The sequence below is a fragment of the Chamaea fasciata genome, unplaced genomic scaffold (assembly GCF_029207755.1).
Source record: "Chamaea fasciata isolate MVZ Bird 193981 ecotype frontalis unplaced genomic scaffold, bChaFas1.0.hap1 SCAF_9, whole genome shotgun sequence".
Taxonomy (NCBI): domain Eukaryota; kingdom Metazoa; phylum Chordata; class Aves; order Passeriformes; family Sylviidae; genus Chamaea; species Chamaea fasciata.
The window spans coordinates 35147310-35172601 of NW_027094094.1; the positions used below are offsets into that span (position 1 = coordinate 35147310).

General features: G+C 50.0%; 1 protein-coding gene across 1 annotated transcript in view; it reads right to left on the bottom strand.

Moving 5' to 3' along the window:
• CDH23 (cadherin related 23) overlaps positions 1-25292 on the bottom strand; it is a 184818-nt gene that overhangs the window by 94842 nt on the left and 64684 nt on the right. Inside the window, exons 7-9 of the mRNA XM_066191902.1 lie at positions 12290-12484; positions 8788-8916; positions 2758-2836 (exon numbers count right to left, since the gene is read on the bottom strand). Coding sequence (XP_066047999.1) covers positions 2758-2836; positions 8788-8916; positions 12290-12484 — 403 coding nt within the window. The remainder of the gene's footprint in view (positions 1-2757; positions 2837-8787; positions 8917-12289; positions 12485-25292) is intronic.

Genomic DNA, 25292 nt, shown 5'->3' on the forward strand with positions numbered 1-25292 from the left:
GATATAGAAATGATTCCCAATGCAGGCAGGACAAGTAGCCAAAGCCATGGCACAGCTACACCAGTGCTCCTCTATCATCTCAGCCTTAACAGCTTTGTAAGCTGGCGGCATAAAGTTAGATCTCAAGTCTTATTTTATGTGGTTATGGTTAATCTTTTAGTTTTATTGTGTTCCTGTCATGGGAGGACCTTGTGCTGGAGATAGCTGTATAAATAAGAGCTGCTGCAGTACATCCCCAGACGTGGCTGCCCGAGGGATGGAGCCGAATGGGACAGGGGCAATTCCAAATTAATTTTTAAACCCCGCCTCCAAATCATACCAATGCTTTAGGCATTAATTCTCAAGGTATGATGAACGGTCAGGTTGCTTCTCAGCTCTCTGCTACTGGATATACCAGCCCAAAAGGCAATATCAGACCAGGCACATGCTAACCCTGTGCCCAAAAAACTCTGAGAGCCGGGAAAAGGTATCACCCACCCCTGTGGGAATGGGAGCAGCATCACTGCTACCTCCCCTCCTGGAAGGGTGCTGAAGAGCCAGGAGCCAGGTTGAACAGGTTTAATTACTACTTCTACCAGCCACTTTCACTTTTGCTTACGGTTGGTTTCTAATTTAATTTGCTTCCCCATTCCCATATGTTAGGCTTTTTTTTTTTTTTTTTTTTGGTTGAAATTGCCATAAAAATTTGCCAGCTCAGGCACAAAAATCTGCTCGCTGACCTTTACCATCATGATTGAGGATAATGAGAAATTAATTAAGCTTTACCTGCCTGCCAAAAAGAAAATCGCTTGCCTCGGGTGAGCAGGATTTTGGAAGCACATTAGATGCCAGTCTTGTGTCAGGACTCTCAGACACCAGAAAGTAACATCAGCTCTGTCCACACGCTGATCATTCCCATCCAACCCCTTCCCCATGAGACCCTGGTGATGACAGCAGAAAGATTCCTGGCCAGTTAGGAAAACACTTCATAATTCTCATGTTTGGGGAAAAAAATAATAGTGCAAAGTAGTTTAATCATTCTTTTGATCTGTTCTGCTGGATCCTCCGGTAGGAGAGCTACCCCCAGCAAAGCAGGACTGGGCAAGGGTTAAGCTCTTGGCATACACAGGCAGGCTGTGCGCAGTGAACTGCCTGCAGGTCTCACCTGGATCCCAGAGTGCCCTGACACCCCTTCCACCATCCTACTGCCCATCCAGGATGGCCAGGCTGGCAGCTATTTTACCATCCTCCCCGTAATTCAGCAACCTCTGCAAAATGAGATTGATGTTTAAGTCCAGTCTCCAGTGAAAAAGATCCCGTATCAGCCAGAAGACAGTCTCTGCTGCACCTTGGCCAACTGACACCCACAGTTTGACAGAATCTCTTGAATAAATTGCAGAGGGAATTAGAGGAATAAATAATCCTCGCATCTTCAAAGGCTGGATACTTGCAGTCAGGATCAGTGGACTTGAAAGTCAGGGTGAAATCACCTTGACCCTTGAGGCTGATTAAAAGAGAGTCTGAAATGGCTGGGCTTTCAGGAAAAGAAACTGGGAAATTATTCCTGCACATGGAGGCAGCACCCATGGCATATGACACAGTGGGGAGGGGAGGCACTGCCGTCATTTCTTGTTGGGAAGAACCCCCCCCAAACTGATGCCAGGAAGAGGGTTACAACCCCCGCCGACCAAGCTGGTCCCTCACTCCTGGGTCACCTCAAGCAGTCTGTCTGTCCTCACCAAAGCAGCATCTGAGCGCAGCCCTGGCAGCACCGAAGTCTGCTGGGGTATGGCAGAGATTGCTGAGCTCGAGGCATCTTAAATGAAACAGGCCCAACTCTGCAAAACTGGCCTTTCCACAAGGCAGCTGGATCCCATCTGGAAACACCTTCCCAGCCTGCCCTGCCCCTGTTGCCATCAGAAGGGCTGATGTTGCCATCTCTGGCTATGGATCCAAAGGGGCCAAGCATTGCCCAGCAATGATCCACTCATCCACATTAAGAAGGGTTCCCAGGCTCTAGAGCCAGACTGCAAAGGCAGGCTCAATCCATGTGCCTGTCAGACGGCAGAAAGCCACCACCACTTCAATTAAAAAAAGAAAAAACAACCAAAAAAACCCACCACTTCAATTAAGCTTCATTCTCTAGCTCTGCACCCTCACGGGCCCAGTCCTTGTATCATGTCTTCTGAAACTTTTGGGAAACACCATAGAAACCACCAGGAGCCGTTCAGTCCACACTCAGTCCCATTTCCTCGCGGAACAGAAAATCCCCTCCATGGTGTTGTGTGAAGCCAAGCTGTTTGTGGCTCATCATTAGGAATGAAAGGTTTCAACCTGAGATACTGTCAAATTTGCTTGGAGCAACCTCCAAGGGGAAGGTGTCCCTGCCCGTGGTAGGGGGGGTTAAACAATCATCTTAAGGTCCCTTCCATCCCAAATCATTCTATCTATTTTACTCCATGACTTCCCAGGGATAGTATGTGCAAAGGCTTATTGCAGGGCTAGCCCCTCCATCCATCCATCCATCCATCCATCCATCCATCCATCCATCCATCATCCATCCATCCATCCATCCATCCATCCATCCATCCATCATCCCTCCATCATCCATCCATCCATCCATCCATCCATCCATCCATCCATCATCCCTCCATCATCCATCCATCCATCCATCCATCCATCCATCCATCCATCCATCATCCATCCATCCATCCATCCATCCATCCATCCATCCATCCATCCCTGCTGGGGTTCCCTCTGTGCCCCCCCAAAACTCACCTGAGACGATGGTGTAGCCAATGCCCCGGGGACGTCCCTTGTCCTGGTCGATGGCTGTTATCATCCGCACGGTGGTACCCTGGGGAGGGATAGGGGACAGTGTCAGAGCACTGCTGGGCTCCCACAATCACCTGCACCTCTCACCATGGGCCAAGTGCTGAGGGATAACCTGTCCAAGGACATGGCAGGTCATGGAAAAGTCCCACTGCCTGCCCTTGAAGCAGTTCAGGCTCACTACTCATCACTCTGGTGTGAGCTGCAGAACTCTGTTAACACACCCCAGGATGTGGCTGGGAATGCTGAGGGCATGACCAAGAGGAAACAACTCCCTTTCACCATGACCTTCAGTTTGGTCACTACACCATTTTAATCTGCCGTTGGCATCCCATTTTCAACCACTGTGTTTCTCAAAATCTTCTCCCACTGTGTTCCTCAAATGTGGCACCCCAAGCAAGAAGGGCTGCTCACAGTGACCATCAGCATCCAGCTGCGCAACTAAGTGAGCTGCAGAGATTTTAATTGAAGCCTTCAAGGAGGAGGAGGAGGAGGGCTGGACAGATGCTGAAAAGCAGGGATTGCCCACAGGCAGGAGCTTCTGCAACAGCCAGCTCACCCACCTCATCCTCCATCCTGCAGGATGCACTGCTCCTATAGCCCAGCAGAGAGATCCAAGAGTCCCCCAAAACGGACAAGAAGAACATAAGAGGGACCCAAAATTCTTGTTGAGTTCTTGAAATAAAAATATCCTGCTCCATAAGTCAACTTCCCCCGCCGCAGTGCAGTGAGCCCCTGTGAATACCAACACATGCACATGCCCGTAATTAATGTAGTGTGAAAAAATTTACAACTCAGCTGTTCTTGTTTTCATTGGCTTATTAACAGTGGGGAAAGCAGCAAATTTTTTATTATTTTTTTTTTCCCCTCAAAGGAAATGTCAGCAGAGGCGTTTGCATATCTAACGAGGTCGGCAGCCTCGTGCTTGCCCCACGATCCATCATTTGAAGGCCAAAGGGAAAGCTGTGGCAGAAACATCACCGGTGGAAAGCAAGGACTTGCTGTCTTCCCTGGCTTCCAGATCCGTGTCCCTGTGGGCTCAATGCCGCTGCTGGCCATAAAGCAGGCTCCCAGGGCCAGGCAGGCTGCCCGTTCCCTGATCTCCCAGGGCATTTCAACGGGGTCCTTAAGTAAATCCATGTTATTAACTGAGAACATTAGCCATAAATCCCAGGTCACTGGCCTCTGAGCAGCACTCGGATGGTGAGGCTCAGCAGCCACCCGGAGAGCCCCTAAATTACTGACAATAACTGTGCTTTCCCAACAGCATAGAGAGAGAAAAAAAAAAACACCGCAGAAGTGGGGAAGGAGCAGGTGGGAAAGCAGAACATGGGATGTGGAAAGGAGGGTAGGGCAAAGTGGAGGGAAAAAAAAGATGATGCACTTCAGTGTGCTCTGCCCCAGCATAGTTTTGCTTAAATTATAATGCATTATACCTTATACTATACTATAAATATATTTAATGGTGTTATATACTATATATTGTATGTGTTATTATATATTATGTATTGTATGATACATTACGCTCATATTCAGCAGAATCAAAGTCGATGCAATCTTCAATCTCCCATCCCCATGGGACAGGTAAGAGCCCCCTGCCTTCCTGGGCACAGCAGAAGCTCCCCAATGGAAGGGGCAGTGGAGGAAGGCACCGGGTCTGTGTGACAGCTCGCTCGTCACCTGTCACACAGCTCGGGAGCAGCACGGAATGGGAATTGTCTCCTGCAGAGGGAAGGCAGGGCCCTGTGATGGCTGGGGAATAGCAATGGGCCGCTTTATCTGCGGGAGAGGCCCCTCCTGGAGGAGCCAAGGGGAAGGGCTGGAGGGAGAGATAAAAGGATGAGAGAGGATGTGGCAGCAGGGGAAGTTTGGGAGGGGTGGAGGGGGAATCTCATTTGGAGATCTCAGCAGCACGTGCCATAGAGATGCCCACAGGAGAGAAATTATCCAGACATTTGATCACAGGAATGATGGCTGTGAGGGACCATGCTGAGGTTCACCCTCTGCCCTTGGCAGGCCTGTGTTGATGGTATCATGCTGCTGGGTTTTGGCACTGGGGCTGCCCCTGTTCTCCTTGCAGCCCCCTGTGTTTCTCTTCCTGCTCCACAAGCACCTCCTGGGGATGAGCCACGTTTCACCAGCATCCAAGAAACACACGTTGGAGTGGTGCTGAGTTCCCTACCATCCATGGATGTCGTCTCCTGAAACCATGGCAAGATCCTTCACATCCCACCTGGCCTCCATCCTTCCCGACAGGTCTTTCACAAGACTTTTCCAAGTCTGGCAGACGCCACCTCTTGGGGATGGATGATCCCTTCCTGAGCAACCACGGTGTTTGGGAGCAATCTTGGACCTTCCAGGAAAGGGGCTGAAGGAGTGGCACAGAGCACAATCTGTGGCAAGACCCTGCAGTGCTTAGAAACTCCCAAATATCCCTGACTTTTCGTTTAAAACAAGCCACACCTCGCCTGCCCACTGCAGACAGCAGTGGCTGCGAAGAGAGGTCTCGGCTGGTGGGTACAGAGAGAACAGAATAACTTCCCCTCTGGGGAAGGAGGAAGAAGGTTTAGAAAAGCAATAATCTAGGAAAGCCTATGCTTAAAAAAAGGCAAAGAAAATAAAGAATGGCACATTATCCAAACAAAATCTGAGGGTTTTTTGAAGAGGGGCAGGGGTAAATCAATCCTTTTTTAATAAAACCCTGAGCTTTTAATAAAGTGTTCACACTGATGGGCTGGAAATATTGTAAGAAAGAATTAACTCTGAGCTATTGAGACTCTAGGGCAAAACCAGCACTGATTCTACATTATTTCTTCAACTCAAGGAGTTTCTGAGGAGGAGGGGGATGGTGCTGAGGAATTAAAACTGTTTTAATGATGTTTGACATGTATCTGTATCATTCTACTGCAAGGGAATACAACTGCTGGTCTTGGCCCCAGTGGGGTTCGGCCCCAATCTTGCCTTCACGTGGTTCCCTGTGGGATGGAGCACACGTGCACAGCCCTCAGCTTCTCTCCTGGAGAGTGGATTCCTCCTTTTGCACCCACAAAGTGAAGCTGCAGCACTGCCAGCGCCATGCCCCAGCTGAGGGGCAGAAGCAGGGGCTCATCAGAACCACAGCAACTCTGCAAGCAAAGGGAAATGGCCCCTCTCCTCCAGCCCCTGCCAGTTTGCCTGGAGTACATGGAATCACAGAACCATTTTAGATGGAAAAGCCTTCTGAGATCACCAAGTCCAACCATCCCCCCCAGCACTGCCAAGGCCACCACTAATCCACGATCCCAGGTGCCACCTCCACATGGGTTCTAAATCCCTCTAGTCCACTACTACCCTGGCAGAATGTGCCAGTGCTTGGGCAACCCTTCCTTTCCATGATATTCAACATCAACCACGCCACCCAGTCTCCAGCTGCTGTGAGGACAAACACCCAAAAACCCTCTTGAGGATGAAAAACACGTCTTGGAGCTTTGCCACAGCTGCAGGCGCACTTGGGTGCCCTAGGAGAGATGTCTGAGCCATGCTGGGATGATATACAACATCAAGATAGAAGATACAACACCTCCAGGGACAGCAGAATCTCTCCCTGCCGTGTCCTCTTCCTCTGCCTGATAAGAAATTGCTTTCTTCTCAGTGTCACAATAAGCACCTGCCCAAAACGCTTCTCAATTATGCTCCCAGATCCCAGCCTGAAAGAAATAAGAACTACAACTGCACTTCTCTCCCCTCTCATGCCCCTCCACCCCTTTTTCTTCTTCTCTTACAGGATTAGGGACTTGAAAGGCGAAGTGCGGCCCAGCGTTGCAGCAGGAGGAGGGGTGGGGGGGGGGGGGGTGAGCGCTTCAGAAAGCTGCCATGGCAAAAAAAAAAAAATCCCATTTCTCACTTCTTAATTCCAGTCAATTCCAGTCAAAGGGCTGATAGAGATCTGTTTGTGGTAATTTGCTGCAGTTTATCCACTCTTTTCACCTTCTATCGGCTCTCTGCTGACGGGCTGGCTGACATGCTGTTACTCGAGTGAGGAAATTAAAATTTGATGCAATAATCCCAATAAGAAGGATTTTATTAGGTAATGTATACACTTTAGATGAGGTATTCTCGCCTGATACACTGATAGGGTGGCACAGACATGCTGTGCACCACAGATAAAAGGAGGGAAGAGAGGTGGGGAGCGGATGCACGGAGCAGCGGCTTCTGTGGATTTAGGGCTGGGATGAGATGCCATGAGCACATTTTAACCTGCCGAGTCACACGACAGGGTAAACATCACCCAAAAATGCACCACAGCCTCTTGGTTCGACCTGCAAGCCTGGTTTTGGATGGGAGCTGGCCAAGCCCAGACTCCCCACCCAAATTGGTGGTGATCATTTTGATAATCGAGACATCCACTCTACGCATGGCTCCACTCAGGGGGTAGGGCAGAGCTGATGAGGAGATTTACACTGGGAGGAAAAAAATGCACATAATTAAAGGCTGGACTTGATCAACTTTGAGGTCTTTTCCAACCAAATGACTGTGTTAAACCCTTGGCTTGCCAAAGCAAATGACATCCTTGTTTCAGCAGTGGAATTTCTCCCAGGAAGGCTGGGAATTTGGGTCCGAACCAGAGGGTGACACCACTCAGAGCAGTCCCCACCTCCAGCAATCTTCCTCTTCACCATGCCTCTGGTGGTACCTATCCATCTCGGATACCTCAGTGCCTTTGGAGATGTTGCACGTGGCCAAGAGAAATTAAAATCTCTAAATCTGGTGGGAATTCAATCCTCCTTTCCCTGTATCACGTTATGCAGTGGTTTTTTGCTGCCTTCCTGACTGCAAACACCGAATATTCTGGGAACAACTGTGGTGCACGTTGGTGTACTGACACAAAGGGATCCTTGAGCCTCAATATATATCATTATTTGGAAGACATTCCCTTTCCAGGATACCAGATCACTCCATGGAGGTGATGCAGTCTACAATTTTTAATACTTATGGCACTTCTGTTCCTCTAATTTCATTTAAAGCTGTTTTCCTCCTAGTTAAGTGTGACCTAATCTGTGGGGTTTTATTTCCCTCACTCTGTCAATCCCAGAGATACTCCTTAACATCAACAAAATTTTTACCTTGTGAGTAATTCATGAATAAGCTGGGGTTTTTTGGCCACATCTGGGCCAGCAGACAGGTAATGTGCTGTGTCACCATGGGATTTGAGACAGCACGACTCAGCCCCATTGATCCAGTGCTCTCCATGTCAGGGCCCGAGTTCCCTCCCCCTCTGAACTGAGCCACCAGGTTTTTGGGATCCAGAGCGCCAGACAAGTTATGGGATGCACATGTGGTGTGGGTGCCCACCATGCCACGATTTCAAGGCAAGGTTTTTCCTTTCACACACAAAAATGTTTCCCTGTGGACGAAGTGATGAGATGCACAGCTGTGGATGCTGTGGAGAAGGGCTGGGGCTTGGATTAAAGCCCTTGGTGGGAGCAGAGCAAACAGCTCCCAAAGCCCAAGCTGCCCTCCACGCTCCCTGACATCTGTGGGGAGGAAAAAAAACTCATCTCTGCTGTATTCAGAGACTGGGAGACGTTTTTCCACAAACAGCGAGTTTGCTGACAAACCGAGTTTCAGAAGAACTAAAATGATTGGACCAATTTGGCAAAACCTGGGGGAAAAGACTCAAAGTGCTGAAATGGCTGATGATTCTGGCATTTTCAAAACTGCCTCATTTCAGGAACGTTTAGATTTCTCCTTCAAGTTCTCTATTGGAAATGGCATGCAGATAAGACCGTGGGGAGGAGACAGGGTGACTGTCTGCCCTGAACAACACAAAGCCTGTGTAGAATTTAAGAAGAAACCCCAAAGAAAATATTTTGTTTGCTGTCCAGGCTTCCCCAACACCCACGCTTAGGCTGCCTGTTTTAAAAAGGGGATGAATATTTTGGACGTGGCTGGGAACATGCTGTTCCAGAAGGAAACCCCACGAAGCACAGCCCTTACCGGAGGCGAGTTCTCGTAGACATTTGTGCTGTAGGGCAGGTTGATGAAGATGGGGTCCATGTCCTGCACGTCTGTGATGGTGATTGCCAGGTTGGCCAGAGTAGACAGCGGCTTGTTTTTATCTTGGTCCTTGAAAAAAGAAGGGGCAGGGAGGGGAGAGAAAGGATTTCTATCAGGAAAACAGAATTATTCAGCAGCATTAAATCTCTTGTGGTTGTACTTGGGGCAGGATTGCTGAATAGTGGAGGTAATCATCTCTTTTCCGAGCTACCTGCTGGAATTATTGTCCACTGCACCTCCCTCTAAGCTGAAATACAATATGCATTTCATTGCAGCATCAGCTCTTTCAAATGAAGCAAACACCAATTTAGTTTTCATCACATTTTGAGTGAAAATACAGCAATGCTGTTCAACACCTACTTCAAAATGTAAATTCCTTCCTAATGCAGACACAGCCTAAGGTACCTCTGCACGATCAGACAGAGGTGCAGCAGTGGGTGCCAGCAGCCTCTCTCATACCCACAGTGCTGATGCCTTAACACAGTTTGGGCTCTGTCAGCTGAAGAGGAGGCTCTGGGAGACCTCAGAGCCCCTTCCAGTACCTAAAGGGGCTCCAAGAGAGCTGGAGAGGGACTTGGGACAAGGGCCTGGAGGGACAGGACAAGAGGAAATGGTTTCAAACCGAAAGAAGGTAGGATTAGATCATGTACTAGGAAGAAATTCCTGGCTGTCAGGGTGATGGTGAGTTTGCCCAGAGAAGCTGCGGATGCCCTTGGATCTCTTGCATTGTCCAAGGCCTGGTTCAATGGGGCTTGAAGCACCCCGGGATAGTGGAAGGTGTCCCTCCCCATGGTGGGGGGTTGGACTCAATGGTCTTTAAATGTCTCTTCCCACCTGAACCATTCCATGATTCCATGATTCCACCTCCTTTTCACTCCATCACATCCCACCAGGACAGAGCCTCGGGCTCTTTTCTGAGCGTGATCCTTCTCCAGCAGCCAGTGCCACAGCAGTAGGCACTGCCACAAGCTTCTCCTGCAGCCACTGGTTTTCTTGCTGAAGCCTTGTCCCATGGGTGCTCAAAAGTGACCCCAATGCCCCCAGTCCTCTGCTAAGGGCGGGAGTAAAGAAAGCACATGGCGGGAAGGGAATCAATATCTCCTCACCCCCAATCAGGCACTGTGCTGGAAGGTGACCATCAGAGGTTACCACACATTCCTCCAAAGCAGCTCTGAGCAGAGGCAAAGACTGATTGCCGGAAGATTAATGTTAATTTAAACTCTATTCAACAACTCTGCTTGTACATTATCCTCTTAACCTGCAGGGCTCAGTGTCTGTGGCCTGGGTGGATGCTTATTTCAACTCTGCTGTTAGTGCCATCAGGTTGAAGTCCTTTGTTTCTTCAGATAATGTTCCTTCCCCTCCCCTTCACCTCTTAAATTTTGTTTAAGACATCACAGATAGCACTGAAAAAGCAAGCATGCTTCCAGTTTCCTTACTGGACTGTCCCTCCTGCTGTCCTTTCCAGCCTCTTTCTGTGCTTGCTGCCCTCATCCCTGGGATGGAACGAGTCCTGCTGTGCACCAGTGCTTCTCAGCAATCCCTGCAGCCACTCTGAACCCAGCATCACATCATTCCCCACTCTGGACCATGCAAACTGTTCATCAGGCAGGCAAAAATCTGCATTTGCTCTTCCAGCTCCTGCTACCTCTCATCCTTCCAGCTGGTGCACCTCTCATCCTTCTTTCCCAGCACAGCTTTGCCCTGGGGTTTCTCATCTCTTTTCTTCTAGGAATTAGTAGCACTGACCAAGCCAAGGAGATATTCCCACAGCTGCCATCCAGCCCAGTTCAGAGACAACATTTCAGTCCTTGGATTCCCTAAGCTGGAAATCACTGGATGCCAGGAGTGTATTGAGCAAGTAATAGGCTTCACAGAAAAGCTGTGGCTGCCTCATTCCTGGAAGTGTTCAAGGCCAGGCTGGACAGGGCTTGTAGCAACCTGGGATAGTGGAAGGTGTCCCTGCCCATGGCAGAGGGCTGGGATGAACTGGGCTTTACAACTCCTTCCAACCCAAACCATTCTGGGATTCTATGAAGTATCAGATATGTCCCCGTTTTATCTTTGCTGGGATACAGGGCCAGACGGAGCTGGATTGACCAAGCTGACACCACTGCATCCTTGAGGAAAGCAGAATCCTGGAAGAAAGTTACATTTCCATCAGGGACTGTGTTTGCTCCAACATTTTTCCACCTCCTAGACAGCTCAGTAACACATCCCAGGAAAGCGGGTCAGTGACAGACCCTGGCAAGGAAGTGAAAAACAGAGAGGCCCTCTTCCCACTGGAGTATTAAAAAAAAAACCAAAACAATGAGGCACATTTCAAAATAAAAAACAGAAAACCAAACAACAAAAGCCAAGTTTCTAGAGAAAATTCCACATCCTGGAACATGCAGGGCTCAGGCTGAAAGGCCGTGGCGTTTGCCCTGCAGTCCATGAGTGTCCGGGCTCCGTGCTGTGAAGAGCGAAGCACAGCCCTCCGTGTCCTCCTGACATTTGTGCTTTTGCATCAAGACAATGATCTTGATTAAATCACATGCTTCAAGAGCTCTAGCCAGCTGCCTGGAGGGGGCAGAGAGGGTTTTTCCCCCCCCCCTCCTGAGCGTGGAGTTGGGCAGAGGTACTGTAGGGCTGAATCTCACCTTCCTCTTGCGTGTGAGCTGGGGAAGGAGCCACTATCCAGAGCTCCAGCCTGTGTGCTCCTCCACATTCTCCAGCTCTCTCTAGGCTGAACACCAGGGACTGAACACCCATTCACATGGGGCCTGGATTTGCCATGGCGGACTCATCTCCCAGGTATCCCCTCCCAGTGTGATGGCATTGACTGTAATTAAGACCATGGTTTCTCCTCTGTCCACCAAAATTTTAACTCTTGATGTCTGGACTTAATACAGGTGAATCCACTTGTAATAAACCACAGTGTACAAGGAACGAGTCTGGAGGATTCAATATACCAAAGACACCAAGAATATACCAAGACATCACTCAGAGGGTGGTGAGACACTGGCATGGGTTGCCCAGAGAAGCTGTGGATGTAATTCCATCCCTGGAAGTGTTCCAGGCCTGGTTGGATGGGGCTTGGGGCAACCTGGTCTAGCAGAAGGCGCCCCTGCCCAAGGCAGGGGGTTGGAATGGGATGGTCTTTAAAGTGCCTGACCCAAACCATCCTGTGACTCCGTAAGTGGCCTGTACACCCTGTACTGGGTTTCATCACCCAGCAGCTGGTCCCCTTCCTGCAGAAGTCCTTGACATGTGTGAGATGCTGTAGGAGAGGTGCAGCCATTCTCCACAGCCACGTGAAACCACCTATGTTGCACTGGTGCAACAATACCTTGCTAAGCAGAAAATGCTGGATGTGCTTGAAAGAAGACTTGCTGGAGCAGGGCAATAATATAACCCCCAGACAACACCTGCAGCCTGCAGCTGCCAGGGTAACACTCACCGTGGCGTTCACCTGGAGCTGGTAGGCCTGAGTGACTTCGTAGTCCAGCTCCCGGATCACTGACACAATGCCACGGCCGCTGTCGATGGCAAAGAAGTTGGAAGGGGGCTGGAAGGAGTAAAGCACGCTGCCTCCCGCCCCCTGGTCCGGGTCCGTGGCATTCACGATGAAAATCGGAGTGCCCACAGGGGTATTCTGGAGATAAAAAATAAGTATCAGTAACGTTGCGCGGTATTTTCACATCAAACGTACCTCAGCAATTTCCTTTTCCCACCAGCAGTGATATCCAGAGACCCAGCAACTCCAGTCCTGTATTTCCAGGACATTCATAAATTACACAGCTGTATTCTCTATTACAGTATTGCAGGGCCTATAATAGTTGTTACACACTTATAATAATGGTTATCCAGCTGTGGTCAAGATGGCACCGTTACAAATCCCCGTTTTTCCCAGACATCCCAACTTCCCAGAAAAATTGCTCTCTTTGCTGAAACTTGTTTTTTGCCCAAAGGCACTTTTATTTTTGATGCTGACTCCCTCACTGTTTTCACCACAAAGTATTAAATATAGGAGAGCTTTAAAAAAATAAGGGGAAATTGAAAAAAAGGAAAGGCATTAAATGCAACACAGAACTTCACGTAAAAGTCAAAGTTGTAGTTTCCACAGCAACTACAACCTGGCCCGATTAACGCAGGCATGAACAGTTCCATCGTCATAAATCTGGAACTAATCTACATGCATAAAATATGCAGCTGAGTGCACAAAATCAGCAATGGCAAGTGCAGTTTGGCACTTCTTATTGTTTAACTCCACAGCGGGGAGAACAATTATCCATTTTTGGTGGAACAGCTGCATGTTCCTATGCAAATCTTAAAATGCATATTCTTGTCTCTCCCTAAAGGCACGAGCACAGACTGCCAGCAAAAAGGCTCTGCCGGGGGTCCAGGTACACACGACACCTTGGGCGTGTCCCTTTGCCTGTGACACAATCAAAAGGGTTGACAAGGACCTAAACCCTGAAAGGGGACACAGCAAAGGTCAGAAGCGAGACCTGACAGAGGCTGGTCATGGCCAGGTGGGATAACAAGGATTATTCCTGGAAACCTCGCTCCAGGTCTCTGTGTTTTATTGTTAACTCCTTTTGTATCAAATCATTCGCCCTCAGCTTGCAGAGGAGTCTCCTGAAGTGCTGAGAGGATGGAAGGGAGGTTGGAGGAGAGGCAGAACTTAGAAGATGGGGCACTGCTTCCAAGAAAATCCTTGGTCAAAGCTGCGAAACAAAGCGAGCCATTTCCAGGATTTTTTTTCAGGAACCACGGGGCTTGCACTAAACCAAAGGTTGTCCCAGTCAACACTTCTACTAGAAAAATATAGGAAAACAGGGCTCCACACTAGGGAATCTCATTTAACCAGCTTAATGCTGGGTGATGGCACCAGCACAGAACCAAAGAACCCAAATTTTCCTGGTTAAGGCTCAGGCCAGCAGAAATTTGCCCTCAAGGCAGGTGGCAGGATTTGGTACAAGGGAGCAGGGAGCCCAGGGCACACTCTGCAACTCACACTGATGAACCCAGGCTCAGGACACTCATCCCACCCTCACGCCCCCTGCCCTTGTACACAGGCACACGGCACAGCAGGGACACCGACACCCAAGCTCACCTCCAGCAAAATGCCCCTTTCCTCACATCAGAGTCACTTCTGCCAAAGTGCAAGAGGTTGCAGCTCCCACTTAGGTTTTCCATTTCCTTTCTTTTTTTTTTCCCCCTCCTCTAAATCAAGCTGCACTAGAAAGCCTCGCAGGGCATGGCCTGAGGATTATTTTTTAAAGCGCCTTCAAGTTTTTTGGTGATCAGAAGTCACGAAAGCATAGAAGATATAGCTGGAAGGGACCTGAGAGGAGAGACCTGTCCCCTGTGCTTCACCTAAATCATTCCCATCCTGAAAGCCTTCTAGCACTGGAGACACCACATCCTCCCCAGCACATCTGACCCGGAATTTTGCTGCCCTTTGCTTTTCAGCTGCTCATTTTCTTGAAGGCTTAACCCAGCCCTGCCGCTGTGTAAACCCTTGACTTCGTGCCACACACTCAGCACCTTAATCCTGGCTTGGGCATTTAAACTGTTCAGGAGCCAGGATTTTGTCAGCTGGGGGGTGTGTTGGGTGAAGCAGCCCTTCATGGGCAGCTGTGGTGGGTATTTGTTTTCCGAGCACTCCTAAAACACCTTCTCAGACAACACTAGAGCATCTCCCCAGCCCCTCTTTGGGGCTACCTGCCTCCCCCAAGGCACCACCACTGGGAGCAGCCCCAGAGCATCCCACAGCCCTCCTGCTGCTGCTGCCAGGGCACTGCTTCCACCACCTCACTCCACACCCTCCAACAACTCCACTTCCTTCCAGAGCTGCCGGCGTACCAATGTCACAACACAGAGCATTACAAATTAACCACTCATGGAGAGAGGAAGAGTAAAAGCAGATTCAGGGTTGCGCTGAAGGGTCTGGGCTACATTGCCCTGGGAATAATAATATTCATAAGGATAAAGCTAGCCTTGATGAATATGTTTCCCCTCCTTTTTAAGTGCCCCCAGCCACAGCTTTTAACATGCAAATCCGCTCTGGTCACCCGTGATTACGGGTCTGCTCTCGGCTGGCTGTGAGAGAGGAGAGCTTGATTTCCCCCGCATTGTACTCCATACAATAGCCCCAAAGCAGGCTTTGAAGGGAGTTCATCTCCTGGTCCTTCCAAAGGAGAAGCTGCCTGGAGGGGACACGGAGGTCACCAGCTTTGGTGCTGTCAGCTCCAGGCTCTGCAGACGCCAGCGGGTGATTTCCCTGGCTTTATCCTTGTTTTACAGCTTCGCTCACCAGCTCCCTTCCTCGGCCAGGACAGCAAGAGCCATGCAAGCAGGGGGATCAGTTCTGGACAAAGATCTGGCCCTGGGAATCAGTCATGGACATCAACACCAAAGCTTCTGAGGGGCTGTGAGGGACGCCAGGGCCGGATGACGAGCATGGGCACATGAGCCAAGCACAGGCCGAGTGAATTTATGAGGGAAGCAGAAGGGCTTCCAGGCAACACGAGGAGTGTTACAGGAAGCAGAGCAGCATGGACGCAGAGAGGGAAATCACTGATTCTGCCCCAGATGCACAGGTCAGTGCGAATATTTCACTACCAAACACACACCCTCACGCTCAACAGCTCACAGGGGAGAGGATGCAGCCCCATGAGGAGTGCCCTGGGTAATGCATCTTTTTTCTTTTTTTCCACAGCTCAGATGCAAGCCCCCCCCCCCCCCCCCCCCCAAAAAAAAAAAATAAAATCCCCAAACCAGCAAAACCAGCTGTAGGGTGAAGACATTCCATGTCAACAATCCTCCAGGGAAAAAGGTCTCATCAGTGCTCATGTCCGGGCAGGCACAGCCAGGACCCAGTGGAATTTTAAGGCCATTTGCCTTATAAAGCATAAAAAGTATGTCTTTAAAATCCTCTTGCATTTCTGGGTCAAACGGGCTGAAGATATTCCTCAGCAGGAAGCTGACGTCTTTATTTCTCAGAAGCTTTGGCCCATCATCTAAACAATGAAGCAAAAACATCTGGATAAACACAAGAGCCTGGGGCTTGTGTTTGATGGTAAATCACCGGGCAGAGGACACAAACCAGGGAGATGCCTTTGGAAAACCCTGTGCTGGATCATGTTTCTGTCTTTACAGCATTTGGTCCATTTATAGCACTCTTCTGCATATCCTTCGTGGTTTTTCTTCATTAACAATGACTAATTGTGGTTATGCTTATCTCACCAACAGGCAAAAATAACAAAATCTATTTTTCTTGTCTGGGCAGACAACAGCCTACAGGTGCTCATGGCAAACAGGTGAGCTTCCTACACGAGTTGCCAACTTCTGTCGTTTTTTAAAGCTTTCAGCTCTCTGCTGCAGCGGTGTGAGATGGAGGCTTCATTCACTACAGAAAAAAGAACTGGTGACAAAACTGTGTCATGTCATTAAATCTTTGTTACGACGCCAGCAGATGTGAGATTAAAAATAAACATGCAGACAGATGCCGCCTGTTGGGGGGGAAGAGGAGGACAAACAGGAGTGGGATCTGCTCCTGACCTGTCTCCAGCTCCCCATCTTTCATCTGGCAGCTCAGCAGGAGCAGCTCCAGGAATTAAAGGGTTCTGGGGTGCTAAGTAGTGAGGCCGTTTGTGCCGCCCTTATTTTGCAATAAGTGAGTAAGAAAAGTTCAAACTGTTCAAAAACCAAAACGTATTGGAAGAAGTTTGGGGGGGAGGGGGTGTCCAAAAAGAAATACTGAACCATAATGCAAGACCCTCAACACTAAATCATAAGGAGACTGCTCTGTTCCAGTGGATCCCCAGCAGGAGGGACAGGTTTGTGTTAAAATAAGGAATGAACAACCCTAAAATCCCTGTTCAAAGGTGGAAGGATGTTGCTGAACAAGGGGGAGGCAGAGGAGAGACCAGGACTTTGCCTCTCCCTGAGTGGTGCAGAAGTGAGCAATCACAAATAATCACAGGATCACAGAATGAGTCCGACCACAGTGGGTGTTCAGGTCCCACCTTCCTGCTTTGGCAGGGACATCCCACAGCACAAGACACAGGATTGTGACCAGAGGGTTCTGGGATATCCCCAGAGAGGGACACTCCACACCCTCTCTGGACAATCTGTTCCAGTGCTCGGTGACTGCCCAGGACAGTTCTTCCTCCTGTTAAGGTGGAACTTCCCGTGCGTCAGTTTTTTGCCTCTTGTCCTGTTGCTGGGCCCCATAGCTCTATCCTCCTGATGTCCTCCCAGGAAATTGTGTTTCCACTCCCAAAGCTGTGATGGGATGGCCCAAGCAGAGCTCACCACAACAAACAGCTCCCCCGGGCTGTCACCTCCCGTGTGACCTCAGCATGAGTTACCAGACACAGATGTGCCCTGTTAACCCTCACAGCTGGGGCACCAAAGCCTTATGTAACATTCTCTACAAAAGGGAAATTAAGGCTGAAGAAGAGGTTACCAAAATGGGACTTTTAAAATATTTACACCTCACTCTCTGGGCACACCAGTAGTCTTTCATATCTTTAATATCTTCTTACGAACCCTCTTATAATATGCATTACTAATAACATTTTGGGTGGATGCTGCCCCGAAGGTGATATGGCAATACAGAGCAGAAGACAATCCAGAGGAGATGCCCTCTCTGGGGTCACAATGTGAGCAACCTGGGACAGTGGAGAGTGTCCCTATCCATAGCAGGGGGTTAGAACTAGATGGCCTTTAAGGTCCCTTCCAATCCAAACTATTCCACGATGTGTCCAACCAGGCAGGTTACATGGCTGCAGCTGAACACGAGGGACACCTGAAAAAAGTCAGAGCACCACCTCCTCTTGTCTGCCACCAAACGTTCCTCTCAAGTCGTGCCAGGGAATGTGTTTAGATTGAATAGCAAGAAAATTTTTTCATGGAAAGCTGTCATGGTTTGACACTGGTCAAACACCAGGCACCCATGAAAGCCACTCACCCTCCTCTGCCACAGCTGGGCAGAGGAGAGAAAAATTTAAATGCAGGGTTCACGAGTTGAGATAAGGACTAGGAGCAAACACTCCGAGGGCAAAACAGGCTCAACTTAGAAGTACAAAGTGAATTTATTACTACCAAAATCAGAAGAGGATAATGAGAAGTAAAATAAGTCCTTAGAAAACACCTTTTCTTCCCCCAGCCCCTCCCTCCTTCCCACTGACAGAGCAGGGAGACAGGGTGTGGAGGGGGGTTCTCCTCAGGGAGAGGAGTTCTTCTCCTGTGTCTCAGTTTGAAAGACAGGTAAGGAGGGGCAGGGCCTCCCTTCGAATTATTATACTTTAGAAAATTAAAGGGGCTCTCAGGCAGAGGTATGGGAATAGGAATAGCAATTCTTCACTAGTATGGATAACAAAGGCAAACAAACAACAACTACTACAGCATTAATAACAAACAGAACCAGGAGCCTCGAGGGGCTTTTTTTCACAAAGCCTGGGGCAGTCCAATCTCTTGGGACTCCGAGAGCACCAAGCTGGAAGGGCGGAAACATCCCGGGCTGGTGGGTGATCAGAAGCTCGCGGTGACAGCTGGAACGTCAGGGATGTCCCGGGTGGCCGGGGCAGGGCCCCAGAGCAGCAAAACCCCTCAAGGCCGTGCCGAAGGAACAAGGAACGGCGGTGTTGGGACAGGCCCGGCCCAGCAGGGCAGCAGGAGGCGAGCTCGGCGTTCCGGGGCCCACGAACAGACGGTGGGAGATTTTCTCAGGACCGGACCCGGCTGGGACAGCGAACTCCTCCCGCAGCAAGCAGCAGCCTGCCCGCGCCCTCTCCGAGGTGACGCTGAGAGCGAGAGAGCCAAGCTGCCCCCAGCCTTGCCCTGATCTCCCCCTTCTGACTTTTGGCCACCTCTTTGTTTTGGTCGTGCACCCTTAAGCACCCAGCACTTAATCTCCGAGTAACTTATAGGGAAAAATCCTTTAGAGTAAATAAGGAACAAACCTAAGCCCCAACACCCTGCTACGCTATGGGGTCCCTCCCGTGGGAGACAGTTCTCCATGAACTTCTCCAGTGTGGATCCACTCTCCCCAGTAGCAGTCCTCCCAAAACTGCTGCAACGTGAGTCCCTCCCACAGGCACACAGTCCTCCCAAAACCGCTGCGGCGTGGGTCACTTTTCCACGGGGTGCAGCTCTCCAAGGACAGGCTGCTCCAGCCTGGGAGCAGGACCCTCTCTCCACCGGGTCTCCCACTGGATCACAGCCTCCTCCAGGCATCACCTGCTCCAGCCTGGGCACATCCCCCGTGGATCCCCATGGGCTGTGGGTGGATCTCTGCATCACCCGTGGATCCCCATGAGCTGTGGATGAATCTCTGCATCCCCCATGGATCCCCATGGGCTGCAGGGGCACAGCTGCTTCACCACGGTCTTCACCACAGCCTGCAGAGGAATTTTGGCTCCAGTGCCTGGAGCACCTCCTCCCCTCTTTCTCCACTGCCTTTGGTGTCTCCATGTTGCTTCCTTCCCGTGTTCTCACCTCCTCCTCTTCTCTGGCTGGAATTAACACCACAGCCCCAACCTTGTTTTGATTTTCTTCTTAAATCTCCTATCACGGATTCAAGACCAACCTTTCTCATAGGCCCAGCCTTGGCCAGCAGCATGTCCATCCTCAGAGCCATCAGGGATTGTCTGCTGGGCATAGTGGAAACTTCCAGCAGCTTCTCACAGAAGGCACCTCTGTGGCCACCTGCTCTCAAAAACCAGTCCTTGCAAACCCAACACAAAAGGTTTGTCCAGCACTGGCACAGGCTGCCCAAGGAAGTGGTGGAGTCACTGCCCCTGGAGGGATTTAAGAGACGTGTGGCTGTGGCACCTGGGGACATGGCTGTGTGACCTGGCAGTGATGGGTTAGTCGTTCACGTTGATGATCTTGGAGGTCCTTTCCAACTCAAATGATTCTTGTGAAAAGGTTCTCCTTTCACACAGGGCTAACAAAAAAAAAGGCTGCTTGCAGAAAACCCAGCTTCCATCCTCTTTCCTGAGGCCCACGGCACCTGCTCCCACAGCATTAAGTCTCTCTGGCCGTCAGAGCGTTTGCCCTGCTCAGGGAGCAGATTTGCATGGTGCCTTTGAGGGTTTCCCACCACAGCAAAACCACTTCACGGGCCATGGGCTGCCAACACCCCAGATGTGCCTTGATCCATCACTCTTGTCCAACTGGCCTGACTCAGGAGCCCCGTGGGCAAAGGGCTGAGAGGGGGAGGATGGAGAGCCGACTTTTTTACAGCAGGGTCAGACTGGGAGAGAAGCAAAGGTGGGAGATCTGGGAGTTTATTTTCCAGATACTACCTTCAATGCATCCACTTTTCCAACACTCAGAGTGAGCAGCTGCATGGCTCTGAGCTGCTGGCTGGGGTTAAACGACGACAACCTTCTGACAAGAAGGCTGGGCACCAGAAGCGTCTATTTTGGTTTATTTGGGGCTCATCCCTCCACACCAGTGGCCCCTCTCCAGTGGCTGGCCATGCAGAGGACCTCCATCTGACCTCCCAGGGCAAAGTCACCCGGCAGAAGCTGGTGGGGATGATTAGGATGCCGATGCACGCTGTAGCCATGCAAATAATGTGGAAAAACGGCAGGCAATCTGGCCGAGCAGCTGTCGGAAGGTCGGTGAGATGAGGCGACGCAGACGGACCGAGGGGCACACGGCGACGGGCAGGAGCAGCAGGCAGCTCCGATCCCTCGCCAGCCCCATTCCTGCTGCCCCCTTCCCGGTCCGCGCTGCATCGGGGCAGGAGCGGACCTCTCCCATCAGGAGATGCTTCGCTGCTCCGCGCCCCTGTTACAGCACAGGTCAACCTATTACTCTTAAATAATTCCCTGTCTGCCGTCCCTGGCGGCTCTTTTCCCTCTCCCTGCCTCTGCACCGCGCAGTGGGGCGGGTGAAAGGAGCTTTGCGCCCCGCTAAAAGCCGGCTCGGACATCCCTGTGGCCCAGGCAAAGGCGCTCCCGTCGATCCCGAATCACTGCAGGCAGGAGGGAGGGCTCAGCGCCTCTTGCTGAAGGCAAGGCATCTCGGGGGGGACTGTGGAACAGAGCTGACATGGATTCCAAGTATGCTCCTAATAGAGCTGGGACTCTGCCTCCCTCACCCTGGGCTGCTTGGGACAGATTCCTGCCCAGGTATCGTTTGCTGCAGGAAGCAGAGTCACAGCAAGCGCCAGCCCCTCTTCCAGCCCCAGCAGAGAGATAAAAACCAGCCCCATGTTTTGGTTTCTATCCCCACGCTCCATCCTGGGAGCGATCCGACTGCCAGACTGGGTCCCTCGCTCACATGCCAGCACAGAACGCTCACACGGATGTGTGCAGACTTCCAATTCCTGTGTTCTTAATTGCACTTTTAATTACATTTATTAATTGCATTACTGCTCATCCAAGCCAGGCAATTTCCAATTTCTAAGTTTGATTTTAAAACCTGATAATTTCCTTTCTTACAATCCTTTTTTTTTTTTTTTTCTGGTGGAAATCCACCCCACCTTTCAATCAGCTCTCATTAATATGTACCTCTTGTTGCTATCTCTATTAAGTGACCTCCCTCATTATCGGGTGACACTGGCAAACGGCCACCGCAGAGCTATAATTCAATTGAGGGGCTTTTGAAAACACCATAAACACAGCTGGAATGGATGCTTTGTAGGAGCTGGAGAGGAATTAGCTGCTGGATAACCACACTCGGAACTGAGAGCGCTCGTCCACGGCAGACACAGCCCGACCCAGCGTACGGCACTGGAGGAAGGGATATCACAACCACCCAGCCCACAGAGGGTGTCCTTGCCATGCTGGCAGGACAAAGGCACTCAGCAGGCAGAGGACAAACAGCCACATGGAGCAGAAGATGCTCTGGTATCCCGTGGGATAAACCTGCTTGCTTTTTCCAGCCCAGAGATCCCCCTTTGCCCTTGCCGACGCAGTGGCTGATCCATGGCACAGCATCCCCAAGGGCTGGGGCTCCTGGTGGCACCAGTCACTTCTGCAGCACAAGTCTTGGGAGGAAAGCCCAGGAGAGGCAGATGGGAGAGGAATCACAGAATCCTAAAACGGTTTGGGGGTTGGGTAGGGAAGGGCCTTAAAGATCACCCAGTTCCAACCCACAAAAGCCAGCAGCTTCCCACCGCTCTGGGAGGCAGCAGAAGAAAAGGGTGGTGATGCAATCACCACTTCACTACCTCAGCATCCACAGCCAAATTTCATCACAAAAGCCACATTTCTCTCCCATTCTGCATCTCCAGCCTTCAAGGAGCAGGCAGGGCTAGGACGAGGGCTGGGAGGCAGTCTGTGCTTCCCTCCTTGGCTGCTGGTAGGTCAGTCCCGGTTTCAGAGACAGCAGATGGGAAGCCAAGATGCTCTAACAAGACATTTGAAAGTCAGACACAAGCGCCAAGAATGTGAAAAGCTGTCAGTCAGTGAGCCCCTGGCTCCAGCAGCACCGCATCTCTCCTGCTGGTGTGATTTTCCTGCTGGAAAAAGGTGTTTGGAGCAATCTCCCTCTCCGCAAGGGCATCCATGGCCCAGCAACCCTTTGGCTCTCATCTTCCTAGAGATGGTGAGCATGGATCAAGTGGATCCAGGTGGCCACAGTCAAGGTCTACACTCCTGCAATGCTTTTTTTTGGGGAACAAAGGCAGGGGGATTACAGAACCCAGGGGGATTTTCCACCATCCCTCCCCTCAACATCAAAATGCAATAGCAAAGTCAAACCACCAGAGCGATTTACTGCTACCAGCCAGCAGTCAGTGTGGGTTGAGACAAGAAATCCGTTTTCCAATTCCTGTTTGAGGGCTATGCCATAAACTGGACAGATCCTGGGATTTTTTAATATCCTTTTTTTTTTTTTAGTTGCCACCAACTTTCACTTTCTGGCACCCCATGGCAGCCCACTGGGGGATGCTCCCGATGGCAAATGACTCCCATTAAGGCAGAGCGTTCACACAATGCATTACAAATGAAACCCTAATGACAGGACACCAGCAGCACTGCTCCCACTTGATATTAATTAGGTGCCACTTTCTTTTAATGGTACATTAATTAATGCGGGATATCAACGGAAGTCCACGACACCCCCATTAATACAAATGAATTCATTATCATCGGTGTTACTACAAGAAATGACAAATAAATCTGTAACAGTGGGACACTTCAAATAATAGCCACGAATCATTAGGTATTGTCTTCATTTATACAACATACTGCAAATATACACAGGAAATCTATGGATGCTTATCTAGCCACACGTCCCTCTCCATGCCTCCTCCCTGGCTCTCAAGCTGTCCTGAGCCACCTTGGAGGGCCAACAAAGCTGGCCAAGAAGAACTGGGACTTGCTTCATCACTTCACTGCCTTCTTGCCATCTCCTCTTATCCCAGCACTTCTCACTATCCCCTTCTCTTGAATCTTCAAAAGACCCTGTGATCTCGCACATGTAATCCTGGAAAGAGGATCACCTTTCCTTCCTCCATCTCTTGCATTCCTGTTTTTAGCCATCAGAAAGAAACCTGCCCACTTTTCTACCTTATTTATTATTTTACTGCTTATTTATCTGCTGTTGTGGTAGAGAAGCTAAAAGCACCTTTCCCAGCACAGAGCAGCCCACCTCTGACCATGGGAGGAGCGAGTAGTGTGTCCTCAGGAAACTAAGGAAAAAACCCCACAATTCCCTTTGAAATCTGGGATTTGTAAGTCCCAAAGATTCATCAAAAAGAAACTCCTGGAAAAGCCTCTGCAGCAGCCTGAGAGCAGGCACCACCCCTGACACGGGTGAACACAAAATCCATACAGCCATGCTGATTCAAATAAAAAAAACCTTCTCTGTCTCCCCATGGATGGCTTCATTACCAGAGGAAGGATCGATACAGGTTCAGCTGGGGTCTCCTCTTTGGGCTTTGCTGGTGCTGAGACAGCAAACCCCAGCAGGAAGCATTCCTGTCTGAGCTCACACCCCAGTTCCCTGTCTCCCACTGCCCCTGGGCTGCTCATGGGCAGGGACACTGGAATGTGCAGGGAACAGCCTTTTAAAACACAATATATGGAGGCTGACTCGGCCGTGAACTGCAGGAAAACCCAGGCAGGAGCCAGGCTGAGCAAATCAGACGCACAATAAAGACAGGGAAACCAAGGATCCAAAGGGGGATTTTTTTTTTTCCCCAGATGAGGAAAAAAACCATAACGCTCATCTTTAAACTGAAAGAGAAGAGATTTAGATTAGATGTGAGAAAGAGATTCTTTATTCAGAGGAAGGGCAGGCCCTGGCCCAGGTTGCCCAGAGAAGCTGTGGCTGCCCTGGATCCCTGGAAGTGTCCCAGGCCAGGTTGAACGGGGCTTGGAGAACCCCAGTCTAGTGGAAGGTGTCCCTGCCCATGGCAGAGGATTGGAATGAGATGAGCTTTAAGGTCCCTTCCCACCCAAATTGTCTGAAAATTTCCTGGTGTTCCTGGGTGTCTTGCATTGCGCCTGCAGATGAGACATTTAGAAAATAAGAGAGAAAAGGGAAAAGTTATTCTTAACGTGATGATGTACCTAAGCCATGTCCAACCTGATTTATTTCGTGGGTCTACTTGATAAGCTGTGCTTCTGATAACTGTCATTAGAAATGGCGTGTTTGTGCTGTGATTTAAGGGGCCCAGACCTGGGCCTGTCCCTGGCCATACCCTCAGCACCTTGGGAGGTCACCAACACCTCGGCTGTATCTTGGGGAAGAATAGAAGCACAGGGAAGAATTTCTTCCTCATATTTAATCCAAACCTACTCTGTGTTAGTGTGAAGCCAGTCCTCAACATTAGTAGCCCAGAGAACTTGATAACCCCCTCTGAAAACCTGAGCTCTCCTCCAAACACCCCCTCTAACCATGGTTTGGGCAAGTATGGCAGCAAAGACCTTCTAAAAACCCTTTTTTTCTGCAATTGAATGCATCGGCCTGAAGTCTCATAAGCTCTGTGTTGAGGCAAAGCATCTTTCCCTCTAATTTTTCCTTGTGTTGCCAAAGGAACTAGCCTTTACAATCCAGCCCAAAGAACTGGCCGAGCACACTGGGGAGTCACGACAGAAGAGGGGTCAAAGAAATCTATTGGTGACACCAGTTGTTTCAAGCAGGTTTTAAAAACACCTTAAGTGGTTTCTAAAAAGACCTGGTGTTTTACTATAAAAGCCCTCGGCTGGTGTGCTGGGGTTTGTTCTTAAGGGGCCCCAGTCTCTGAGGGCCCCTGGGAACATCACAAGAACCAAGGCCATGGGGTCCCAAAAGCTCACCACATCATCTCCTGCGGGGATAATACAGCAGGAAAAGGCTTATAAAGCACATTCCAGCATGGGATGTCTGTATTAAAGAACAGGAACAAGGTGGGAAAGGAGAAGGAGAGAGAAAACAAAGCAGAAAGAAAAAACTGCACTTTTGTCCTTTTCTAGAAACAGAGGGCCAGCTCCCTCCTTCCTTCT